The sequence below is a fragment of the Medicago truncatula genome, chromosome 3 (assembly GCF_003473485.1).
Source record: "Medicago truncatula cultivar Jemalong A17 chromosome 3, MtrunA17r5.0-ANR, whole genome shotgun sequence".
Taxonomy (NCBI): Eukaryota; Viridiplantae; Streptophyta; class Magnoliopsida; order Fabales; family Fabaceae; genus Medicago; species Medicago truncatula.
The window spans coordinates 2,629,545-2,640,423 of record NC_053044.1 but is presented as its reverse complement, the minus strand read 5'-3'; the positions used below and the strand labels follow the sequence as shown (position 1 = coordinate 2,640,423).

At 32.3% G+C, this 10,879-nt stretch overlaps 1 protein-coding gene across 1 annotated transcript; it reads right to left on the bottom strand.

The window, feature by feature from the left end:
* Positions 1-3: 3 nt before the first annotated feature.
* On the bottom strand, positions 4-5,531 carry LOC11418421 (protein ZINC INDUCED FACILITATOR-LIKE 1). Its single transcript, XM_003598322.4, has 17 exons — positions 5,309-5,531; positions 5,017-5,057; positions 4,657-4,717; positions 4,462-4,564; positions 4,007-4,109; positions 3,853-3,906; positions 3,707-3,769; positions 3,161-3,210; positions 2,973-3,048; positions 2,598-2,777; positions 2,415-2,502; positions 2,114-2,199; positions 1,918-2,025; positions 1,717-1,761; positions 1,529-1,617; positions 975-1,018; positions 4-379 (listed from the first exon to the last, which is right to left on the bottom strand). The coding sequence occupies exons 1-17, from the start codon at positions 5,451-5,453 to the stop codon at positions 270-272; spliced, it is 1,446 nt and encodes a 481-aa protein (XP_003598370.1). The 5' UTR covers positions 5,454-5,531; the 3' UTR covers positions 4-269.
* Positions 5,532-10,879: the final 5,348 nt, after the last annotated feature.

The window sequence follows — 10,879 nt, the reverse complement described above, 5'->3', positions numbered from 1 at the left end:
ACATCAAATATTCAAATGGAACCAATCAATCCAAACTCAACTAATCTACTGGAAAGTTCTTCACTGCTTATATGATCTCCACTGAAAGCTCAATAATTAATCAAAACCCAAATTTGCATGATGCAAATTCCAACGAGTAGTCATCCAAACTTAAGTCAAGCTGCTATCCAATGGTATTGTTGTTAGGATATTGTCCTTTGCTGACATTCTATGGCAACAAACATTCCCAGTTGCTATAATATTTCACCTCTTGCAAAATAATGTTAATATCAGCGCAACTGCTCCGAGGGGGGTTTTCTTTCAATCAGGAATGGTTTGAATGTCAATAACAATGCAAGTCCTTCAATAACATTGAGCACAAAGAACACCAGATGGGGGCCTGCAATTGAATGTTCAACAGTGAGCTAGTTTATAAATATTTAGCATTGACACCTTCAATTGAAGGCATGCCAAGTGTCGGGCACGTGTCAATGTCCAACACCTACACAGTATTTGGCACATGTTGTTACATTTAATCACTTCTATTTTTAAAATTATTATCAATTTCTATGTGATATTGGAGTGCTCGGTATCTATGTTTTTGTTTGTCTTGGTGCTTTATTTATTGTTAACCATAATCATCCTATCAACAAAACAAAACCAATCACTGCTGAAGACAGTAGAACAAGAAGTTCAAATGTTACTCGATCTAAAGTTGCAGTTTCTTTCTTTTGCTTTAGCTCAAGTAAGAACTCTATGCTAGAAACAATATTTTAAATTGCGGTAGAGAAAAGATAAGTGGATAAAACATTGTACTGAACCAAAAATCGAAACCGTGAGTAGAGAAAAGATAAGGCTTATATATTTTTGAATTACCTAATGAACACACCATGAGTGGATAAGACACTAATTATTACCTAATTAGACTAAGAATTTCAAAATTCAGCAGCATCTGAAACAGAAAACACATCAAACAAATTAGTTGAGAGTTATACCTGGGAGGAAAGAAGCATCCATCCTCTTTTGTGACCAAGTTAAGCTGCAGTTAGCAAGATCAAAATAAGAACACTGCATATAATCTTCATTATAGCAACGTAGTGAAAAAAGGTACTGTTAAATTAATGCTATATGACTATGAAACACTCGTGACATTTATTCAATGGAATTAGACTATGATACACGGACACAGAACATCGACACATCGATACTGGTCATAATTTGCTAAATATGAAGTATTTGAATGGGTCAGTTAGTGTCACTGTCGGGTACTGACACATGTCAGACCCCAAACTCACCTTCAATCTGAGTGTTAGCGTTACATAGAAATTGGATCATAAACTGGACAGAGTAATCTCCATTGAATACTTTCTTACTAAAATATGCAATGACAATAAATGGACTAGTTACTTCTGTTTGAACTTGGAAAAGTTTGAACACATAAAAGATACAAATGAATAAACTATATCAAATAATAAAGAACATACACACATGTTAAGGAAATATTATTTATAATTCAAATAGAAGGTAACGAAATCAAAGGGATACTCACATTGCGCCGCCTCCAGCTGGACCAATTACCTTGCATGCTGACATAGCAGTTATGCAAAGGCCATTTGCTACACCTCTTTGATGTTGATCCTGTTTTCAAAACAAAAAGAAAGTCATATATCTTGTTGCAATTCCATACAGAACTTTTTCAAGGGGAAAAAAACCTGAAGAGTAGAAACAAAATCTTACCACTGCTTTATTTTGCAGAATGAATAAACCAGTAGAAATTATCTCCTAAATCCATCAAAAAGAAAACAATTAGGAAAGTTCAATGAAGATCAAGTTTTCAATAAAAATTAAACCGATCTCCCGAGTTTTAGTAAAGTCTATTCAACTCCTTTTAAACCTCAATATCACTTGTTGGTTGCAGCAAGATAGAGTTTCACTTACAATCAAAAGATTCTTTAAAATGGAAGCACTATATATCGATATGTACAGTGTAAAGCCTGACAACATTGTCATAAAAGGGAAGCTTTGCAAGATTGGTATTGATAACACCTACAAATATATGATGAAGACATGTTTTAAATTAAACAAAAACTGAAATGTTGAATCTGAGTAATTGTTACAAAAGGTGAATGCTAACCCCTGCAATGCGAGCAAGAACGATAGGTCCACAAATTTTTTGCACTGATTGATATAAGCCAAGCTGGAACATTATAATACCAACACCTGAACAAGTTTAATATGGTTCAAGTGTATTCAGATTATGTCTGCATAAAATCCATTTTTGATTCATTGAACAAGCAAGCAACCAAATAGCGTCATGTCAACCCGTACAAGTTTATGTGCAAGTGCTATCATTCCTTGGAGATAAAGGGTTAGGAAGGAAGGACTGTTCCTAATCTTAATAAATATCTAAAGATTCATAAATGTCCAAGATGTACCTGATACTGCAAGAATATTACCGACATCATTAGTTCCAAAGTTCAAACCGCCTAACCTTCGAGGACTTTCAGCCCATAATGAGAAAATCTTCAAAAATAAAATGTAGAATAAGATAATAGATGCACAGGTTGATGAATGGTAGAATAGAAAACAGAAACATCTTTAAGTAGGAATAATAATACCTCTGCAAAAGCAACGTCATGAATCGCGAAAACACAATAAACAATAATAGATGACATTAAGGGCCAATTTTTTAGGAGGCTTTCATCTTTTTGGATCGTCTTATTTTTCTCATCCTCGTTAGTTCCATTTTCTAAAGCTTCAATTTTGTTGGTCGATACTTTGTGATTATGAAGTGTCTCCTACATTGACGCAGATGTTTTAGATCATTAGTACTCATAGGAGAAAACCGAAAACCACATAAAAAGGATACGGAAATATGGTGACATATCATCATAATATTAAGGTCAGAATAGAAGTCACACAACATAAAGATAGGGCAACTATATATGTGATTAATGAACAGATACAATGTTAGAATTCAACAAGATACATACCGGTAGCCAAATGCAGGAAATCGCTACAACAAATGCCATAGCTGATACAATGAAACATGGTAAGAAGTATGGAAACCTGGAGGGATGTTAAGTTTTGACAAATGAAACTTAGTACAACAACAATTAAAAACATAATAGACGATTGAAGTTTGTTATAAGATGAAAAAAAAAAAAAAAAATCCACTTACTTGTCCCAAAAGGAATCCTTTGGAAATATATTTGGATATTTCTGTACTGGCTGTGAAACAAAATTGGACAAACTATTAGAGAAAGAAGTGACAAATGCTTTGTTTTCATTTTCTTTTCCCAATTTGGAAGAGTATTACCTTTTTCAACATGAAATATATACTACCTTCGTCCGTTTTTATAAGTCCCTTTATATCATTTTTTTGTATATGTTAAGAAAAATTGACAATGTAATTAGTGTACATTGTGTATAAATGTGTCAAATTCCGACTTTTCCTCTTCCAAAACGAATTAGTAGTATAAATAAGGTGTAGATTTCGAAAAAATGCAATGAGTATTTTGAAATAGAGCTTATATTTAGGGACAAGTTTTTCCAAAGAAACGAAAGCTTATACTTATACCGAGGTAGTACCTAAATTTTGGGACACAAATGGAATAGCAACTCATGTCTTGCAATACAAGTTATCTCAAGTCCATGTTAAAATCCATGACTTTTTCTGAATTGTTTTATCCCAGAAGGAACAAATGAAAAACAAAAGAAATATTACCTGAGCCAAATAACCTCCCAACGCTGGTCCGAAGACCAATCCTACTCCCCAAGCAGCTGCAACCTGAAATCAGATTATAGTTTGAATCATTACAACAACGGTGATGTGGTTCAAAGAAACGATAAACAAAGGTTTGTGAGACTTACAGTTGATTGTCCTAAAGCTTGGTATTCTTCTCTAAAAATTTCAGAAGAATAAGCCTATTAACGAAGGAGGTTATAATAAACAAATTATATAGATAATTTGAGATATTCAAGTATACAAATCCAAACATTTAATATAAATTGTTTTGAGTGATACCTTCATTGGTCCAAGCAAACCATTTAAACCTCCAAGAACGAATCTCATCGTAACAGCCATCCAAAAACTTGTGCAAAGGCCAAATAGTGTGTTGAAAATTATACTGAAATCAAATCAGCACCATTGATATTTTAAGAAGACATTGAAGCCCTTTTTGGATAAACAACTTAATGAAATGCTTATTGCATAAACACTTATAATATAAGTACTTATGTTTATGCTATTTAAATACAAAATAAATAAAGTCATTGTTTTCTTGTATAAGTTACGAGCTGTTTTCACAAGCTATTCTGTACAGCTTATGAAAATAAGTTGAAAATGGCTTAGAGACACGTCATAAGCAGTTTCTGTAAATTCTCCCAAACAATATTAAAAGTTCTTATACTAGTAAATAAGCTCAAATTAACTCTTAGTGTATCTCAAAAGAAAAAGTATCCACCTCAGTTGCAACTTACACAGAAATAATTCCTATTATCACAACAGGTTTTCGACCATAGCGATCGGCTATCATTCCCCATAATATAGATGTCGAAGCTCTACCAAGCATGTAGGCAGATCCTATGACATTTTCACAATCATATGTAGATAAAAAAATGAAGAACTTATTATTATATAGAACACATCAATGAAAATACTGCCATTAATCTTACCTACATAACCAGCATAGGAACTGATATCTTCTTCTGTTTTAGCAATATTAAAATCCTTTACCTGATATTATATAGAAAACATTATATTATACAATGTAATATTTAAAAAAATAATTCATTTCTTCCATGGATTAATACAATTAGGAAAACATCAACCTGCTGCATGAACATTTCATGTTATATCATAGACATGAAATATGTGACATGTTTCCAAAATTTGTGAATATTTATTACAAAGATGGACACAAACAATTTTCACATGATAAAGTCAAAATCTAAAGAAACTTTTAATATCTGAAATGAGAATTCATGTAGTAATGTGCGATAAAGACATAACAGGAAACAGTAACTGTCACTCACCATGAAATAGAGGTATGGAAATAAAGATGCTATAGGAAGAGCTGTAACAATATCACAAAAGAAAAAAGAAAAACAAAGTGAGTAATTAGTGATAGGAACTATGAAACACGGACACGACTCGGACACTGACACGCCGACACCACTAATCATTTGAGAAAATCACATAATTAAGTGTAACTATGTGTTGGTGTCGTGGCGGTGTTAGACACGACACATGTCCGGCATCGGGACACGCCTAATCCGAAAGCACTCTATGCAATCAAACTCTAAGTTGAAAAATGTTTTTGCTTACAACTACATAAGACAACAATCCATATATTGAAAGCATTTCTAAATGTAACATCCTTTTTCAATGCCTTGGCTTGATCCACCTTACAACCAGGACAATTCTCATGATAATATTGTTTCTTCAACAATGACTCTCCAAAATCTTCCATGTTTATCTAAAAACACAATACAACCTTTGTGATTTTGTTATTCCACACCAAATCCTTTTATATGTAAGAAACAACTAACGTGTTGTCAAATAAAAGTTACAATATTTTTATTTTTTATTTTTTATTGGGAGAACACGTTGAGGAATGCAGAGAAATATAAAACATAAAGTGTACTACTTTAGTGGTTTGTTCCGTAAATGAACAAACATTATTATATGTTGATTAGTAAATCATTGAAGAATTGAATGGGATAGATGTAGATCCAGAACTGATCACAAATATATATACTCATTTGGTTATTGTGGAAATGAACGTGGACACACATGAAAGCATCAAACATTACGTCCAAGATGATGGTAGTTTTAAATCCATAATATGCCATTATTATGGTTATTACATGGGTTAAATATGCATATAAATATACAAACTTTTCGTTTTAATTTATTTAAAATTTTCATTCTTCAGGGGCGTTGCGTTATAGATTATCTAAGTATTCTTTATATACTTCTTCCCCCTCATAAGCCGAGGCTCTAAGCCTTCTTGAAGCCTTAACCTACGCTGACAATCAAGGCATGAGTGGCGGAACTAGAAAAAAAAGCTCGGGTGGGCCACTAAAATTGAAGGTCTATAAGCCTCCGCTAACATGCCAAGTATAAACATTAGAAAAATCACATATGCTACTTTTGAAAGCGCGGAAAACTATAACCGTTGAAAAATTGTTTAAAGTGTCGCAAAATAGACCTATAATTGAATTATTTAATTTTTTTCGGGTGGGCCACTACACCACTTTGCAGGAGTTTGAATCAACAGAAACTTAAAACCAACACAATTGTATAAAATCTCGCAAAATAGACCTATGGTGGTTAATTTTTTAATTTTTTCGGATGGGCCGTGGCCCACCTCAACCCATGAAGGGCTCCGCCACTGGGCATGGCGTCCGTCATATTTGAGTCCAATTGTAAGCTAGTAGTTGATGTTATTATTTCCACCTCTACTCTTCTTAATGAGTTTGGAGATATAATCTCTAGATGTAAGACCTTATTAGCATCCCACAATAATTATTATGTGCTTTATGTCATGAGGCAAGCAAATAGGGTAGCTCAAAATATAGCTAGAGCTTCCTTATCTCATCAGAGCCCCTACCTTTTTCATGATGTTCCTCGTTACTTGTATCCACTTATTATTATTAATGAAATGAATCAATCTTGCCTTTGCTCAAAAACAAAAAAAATTCATTCAATTTTTAGTCTCTATAAAATTTTCAATCACTATTGTTGGTTCTTATTTTTAAGCCAACTTTTATATTTTTTAATGAAATTGTGCAGAAATATTTATAATATTGTAAAAATCCCTCCAATTTTTTTTTTTTAGAATTTTTTAACAAAAATAAATTAAATATAAATTTCTAAGCTTAAAAATATAAAATACTCATATTTTGTTAAAAAATTCAATTTTTTTGGGAGAAATTTTTATAAGATTATAATTTTTTCTGTAAAATGTTATTCAAAAATATGAATTTTGCATAAGTTTACTTAAAAAGAGAGACTATAAGTGAAGATGGAAAACTTTTGGGAGCCTAAAAGTTAAAAAAAAACCTTTATAGGAACTAAAACAAAAAGATGACATATTCGTAGGGACCAAAATAAATTTAACCCTTATTATGGTGCAAGCAATATTACCACGGTATAATACAAATTGAAAATTTTGGTTTAATTCAGTTGTTCTCTTCGCACAACTGTAAAGCTTAATCGTTTGAGTTGCATAGAGTAAAATGAGCTCCTAACAAGAGATCGAATGAGCTTGAGCCACTTGCCACTTAGATCAATTCACTGTTAGTAAATTGTGCAACAAAAAAGTCATACTTACCACTGTATTACATTGCAGCATTAACCCACTTTGTGCAATGTCCGTGCATTTTTTTTAGGTAGATAGAAGGAATGGAAAATAAACATTGAACCTAACACACAAGTGAGGGGTCGGGATCGAACCCCAACCATGTAATTTCGTCATTTTTATTAATTGAACTAAATTTTTTTTTAAATAAAGAACCAATAGAGGTAGGACTTGTGGACTCCGTATTAATTTAATTCACATTTTATAATATTGAAATTTATCTCAATTTTAGTTTCAATATCGATATTTTAGTTTCAATATTGATAAAAAATAATATAGAATGATTTTTTTATACAAAAATTAAATTTTTAATAAAAAAATCATTTATTTTTATGCAATACACATGAATTTTTTTTATGGTTAAGAAAAATAGCATTTTTGGTTGCCAACGCTTGAAGTTGTTGCAATGAAACTTGAACGGTTTGTTGAAATCAGATGCCGTTCTAGACACGATAATTTCTTCAGTAGTCATTGTGTTTTTCGAAACGTCTTAAAATTGTTTTTTTTCGAATTCAGAAAAGTACCTTTAATAAATTGAAACTACCAACGAAGATATTACAGGGTTGAGTCACAACCATGTCGCTTTCTTTAAGACGTTTCGCGGCACTACTCGAGTTTGTGCAAGGTAGACTAACAACCGCGCCGCCTCCAGGATAAAACAGTCTAGTCCGCCTGTTCGATTATGTACCGCACCGTAAGTAATCGTTCTAGAAATAACACTCTAAAAATATGGTTTAATCAATCGTTTGATTAAACAACTCAATACGGTACGTAGACCACGCTTTCGGATAATGATTAAATTAATAAAAAATTAATTTAACATTTTCAAGGGACAAAAAAATAATCTTTTTTTCTACCCAAGCCCGGCTGGACGGACGACGGCATCTAGCGTGTGAAATATATATATAATTTCTTAATGCTCACCCGTTCGCAAAAGTGGGTACCCCAAGGGCACACCGTTGTAGGCCACTCCTCACTTATATAAACACTTACTAGGTAGTATGGCTCTCAATCTTTCTAAGATGTTTATTTCTTATCCAATTTTTCACTATGTTGCTAGTGTTCCAACAACATCTTTTTTTCAATTCCTTTGCTTGATCCACCTTACAACCTGGACAATTCTCATGATAATATTGTTTTTTCAACAATGACCCTCCAAAATCTTCCATATTTATCTATAACACAACACAACCTCACTTGTTGTCAAATAAAAGTTACAATATTTTTATTTTTTATTGGAAGAGAACACGTTGAGGAATGCAGAGAATAAAACATAAAGTTTACTACTTTAGTGGTTTGTTCCGTAAATGAGCAAACATTAATATATGTTGATTAGTAAATCATTGAAGAATTGAAAGGGATAGATGTAGATGCAGAACTGATCACAAATATATATACTCATTTGGTTATTGTGGAAATGAACGTGGACACACATGAAAGCATCAAACATTACGTCCAAGATGATGGTAGTTTAAATCCATAATATGCCATTATTATGATAATTATGGTGCCAGCAATATTACCACGATACAATACGAATGAAAAAATTTCGGTTTAAATCGGATATCCTGTAAAGGTTAATCCCTCGAGTTATGTAGAGCACAATAATCGGCAAAACTCCTCTAACAAGAAATTGAATAAGCTCAACTCACTTGTCACTTAGACCAATCTATTGTTAGTAAATTATGCAACACGGAGTTCATAATTACCGATGTGCTGCATTGCAGCATTAATGCAATGTTCATGTATTATTTTTTACTTTAATTTTTGTAGATAGAAGGAATGTAAAATAAACATTGAACTAATACACATGTGGAGGGGTCGGATCGAAACCCCGCCACATAATTTCGACATTTTTACCAATTGCGCTAATTTTATTTTTAAAGAATCAATAGAGGTAAGACTTGTGGACTCCGTATTAATTCAATATCGATATTTTAGTTTCAATATTGATAAAAAAATAATATAAATGACAAAATATATTTTTATACGAAATATTAATATTTGTTATACAAAATATTAAATGTTTAATTAAAAAATCATTTATTTTTATGTAATGCACATGATTTTTTTATATATCAAAACTATTATCATTAATCAACCAATGTTCAATACAAGAACGCTTAAAATAAAAATTACGGTGACTAGCCCAAGAACAGGTCGCCCTAGTTAAAGTATGAGCAACCATGTTCGTTTGTCTCCTAACAAACTTCATCTCGAGGTTGGAATGTAAAAATAACTGATAAATAATACTAAAAACAATATCATAGAATTCTGAATCACCATGGCACAAAGACGATAGAGCTCGCACTAGAGTAGTTGAGTCGGATTGAAAGACAACATTTTCCCATCAGCAAAGTGAACGACATCGAGTAAGGCTACTGCCTCCCCCTCCAAAACTATCATATTTGCCCGCTGCCAATTCGTTTGAGCCCGAATGAATTGCCCACAAAAGCCTCTAACACAACGCACAAAAAATGTAATATGGTTATGATCATGAAACGCGGTATCCACATTGCATTTCAACCACGTCTTGCACGATTTCTCCCAAACTGAACCGTTACTTTGCACTCTATATATAAAATACCCACCTCAACTTTGATATGAAAGAATATAAGCTGATATTTTTTACCTCTAATAAAATATATAAGTTGGTACTTTACAAATCAAAACCCTATGTGAAGGACTGCGAGTCTGAAAAATCTCATAAAAAAAAAATTGAAAATGGATACCAATCTCCGTCTTTGTGATCCTTTGATAATGGCGTTTGAAATTTCAACAAACTTTATACTTTGCTACCTCTCTTTTACTAGGACCGTATTCGTGGCTTTTCTCTTATAATGACACTAAGGATAAACTCATTTGGAGTGACTGCTCTAATGGTGAGTATTCAGTTAGCTTAGGATATAGGTGGTTTAATCGACTTCTTCATCAACAAGCAACACATATTATTTGTTGGAATTGAATTTGACGTCTTCCCATATTTGAAAACTTACGACACTTTTATTGGTTAGGGATGCATGATAGTCTCCCTACTAAAGCTTTCAGAGGGTCTACACACCATACCATTGATACTACTTGTCATGGATGTGGTGCGGTTATTGAGGACGATATTCAAACTCTTCGTGATTGTCTGAATGCTATGTCCATTTGGAGTTTTATCTATGACAAAATTACTCCAGAGATTCTTTATCAGCGTCGTTTCTATGTACTTGGAGGCTCGACTCTCAATAAAAAATAGGCCCCTAATAAAATAAAAACTTAATTTTTTTAAAAGAGCAATCATCTATTTAATTGAAAATAACACCGTAAAAATAAAAAAAAAGAATAGTTAATATTGTAACTATCACAAAAAATATCAATATTTTAATCAATAAAATAAAAATACAACATCAAGCTAATAGCTTTATCAATCTTCTAGGTTGTTATTTTCCCTAGTTTAATTTGCACACAGACAAAAATAAAAGGTTTATAATGTTTTAATTGAGAGAATAATTATAATGTTTGTTCTTTCAAAAAATTATAATGTTTGT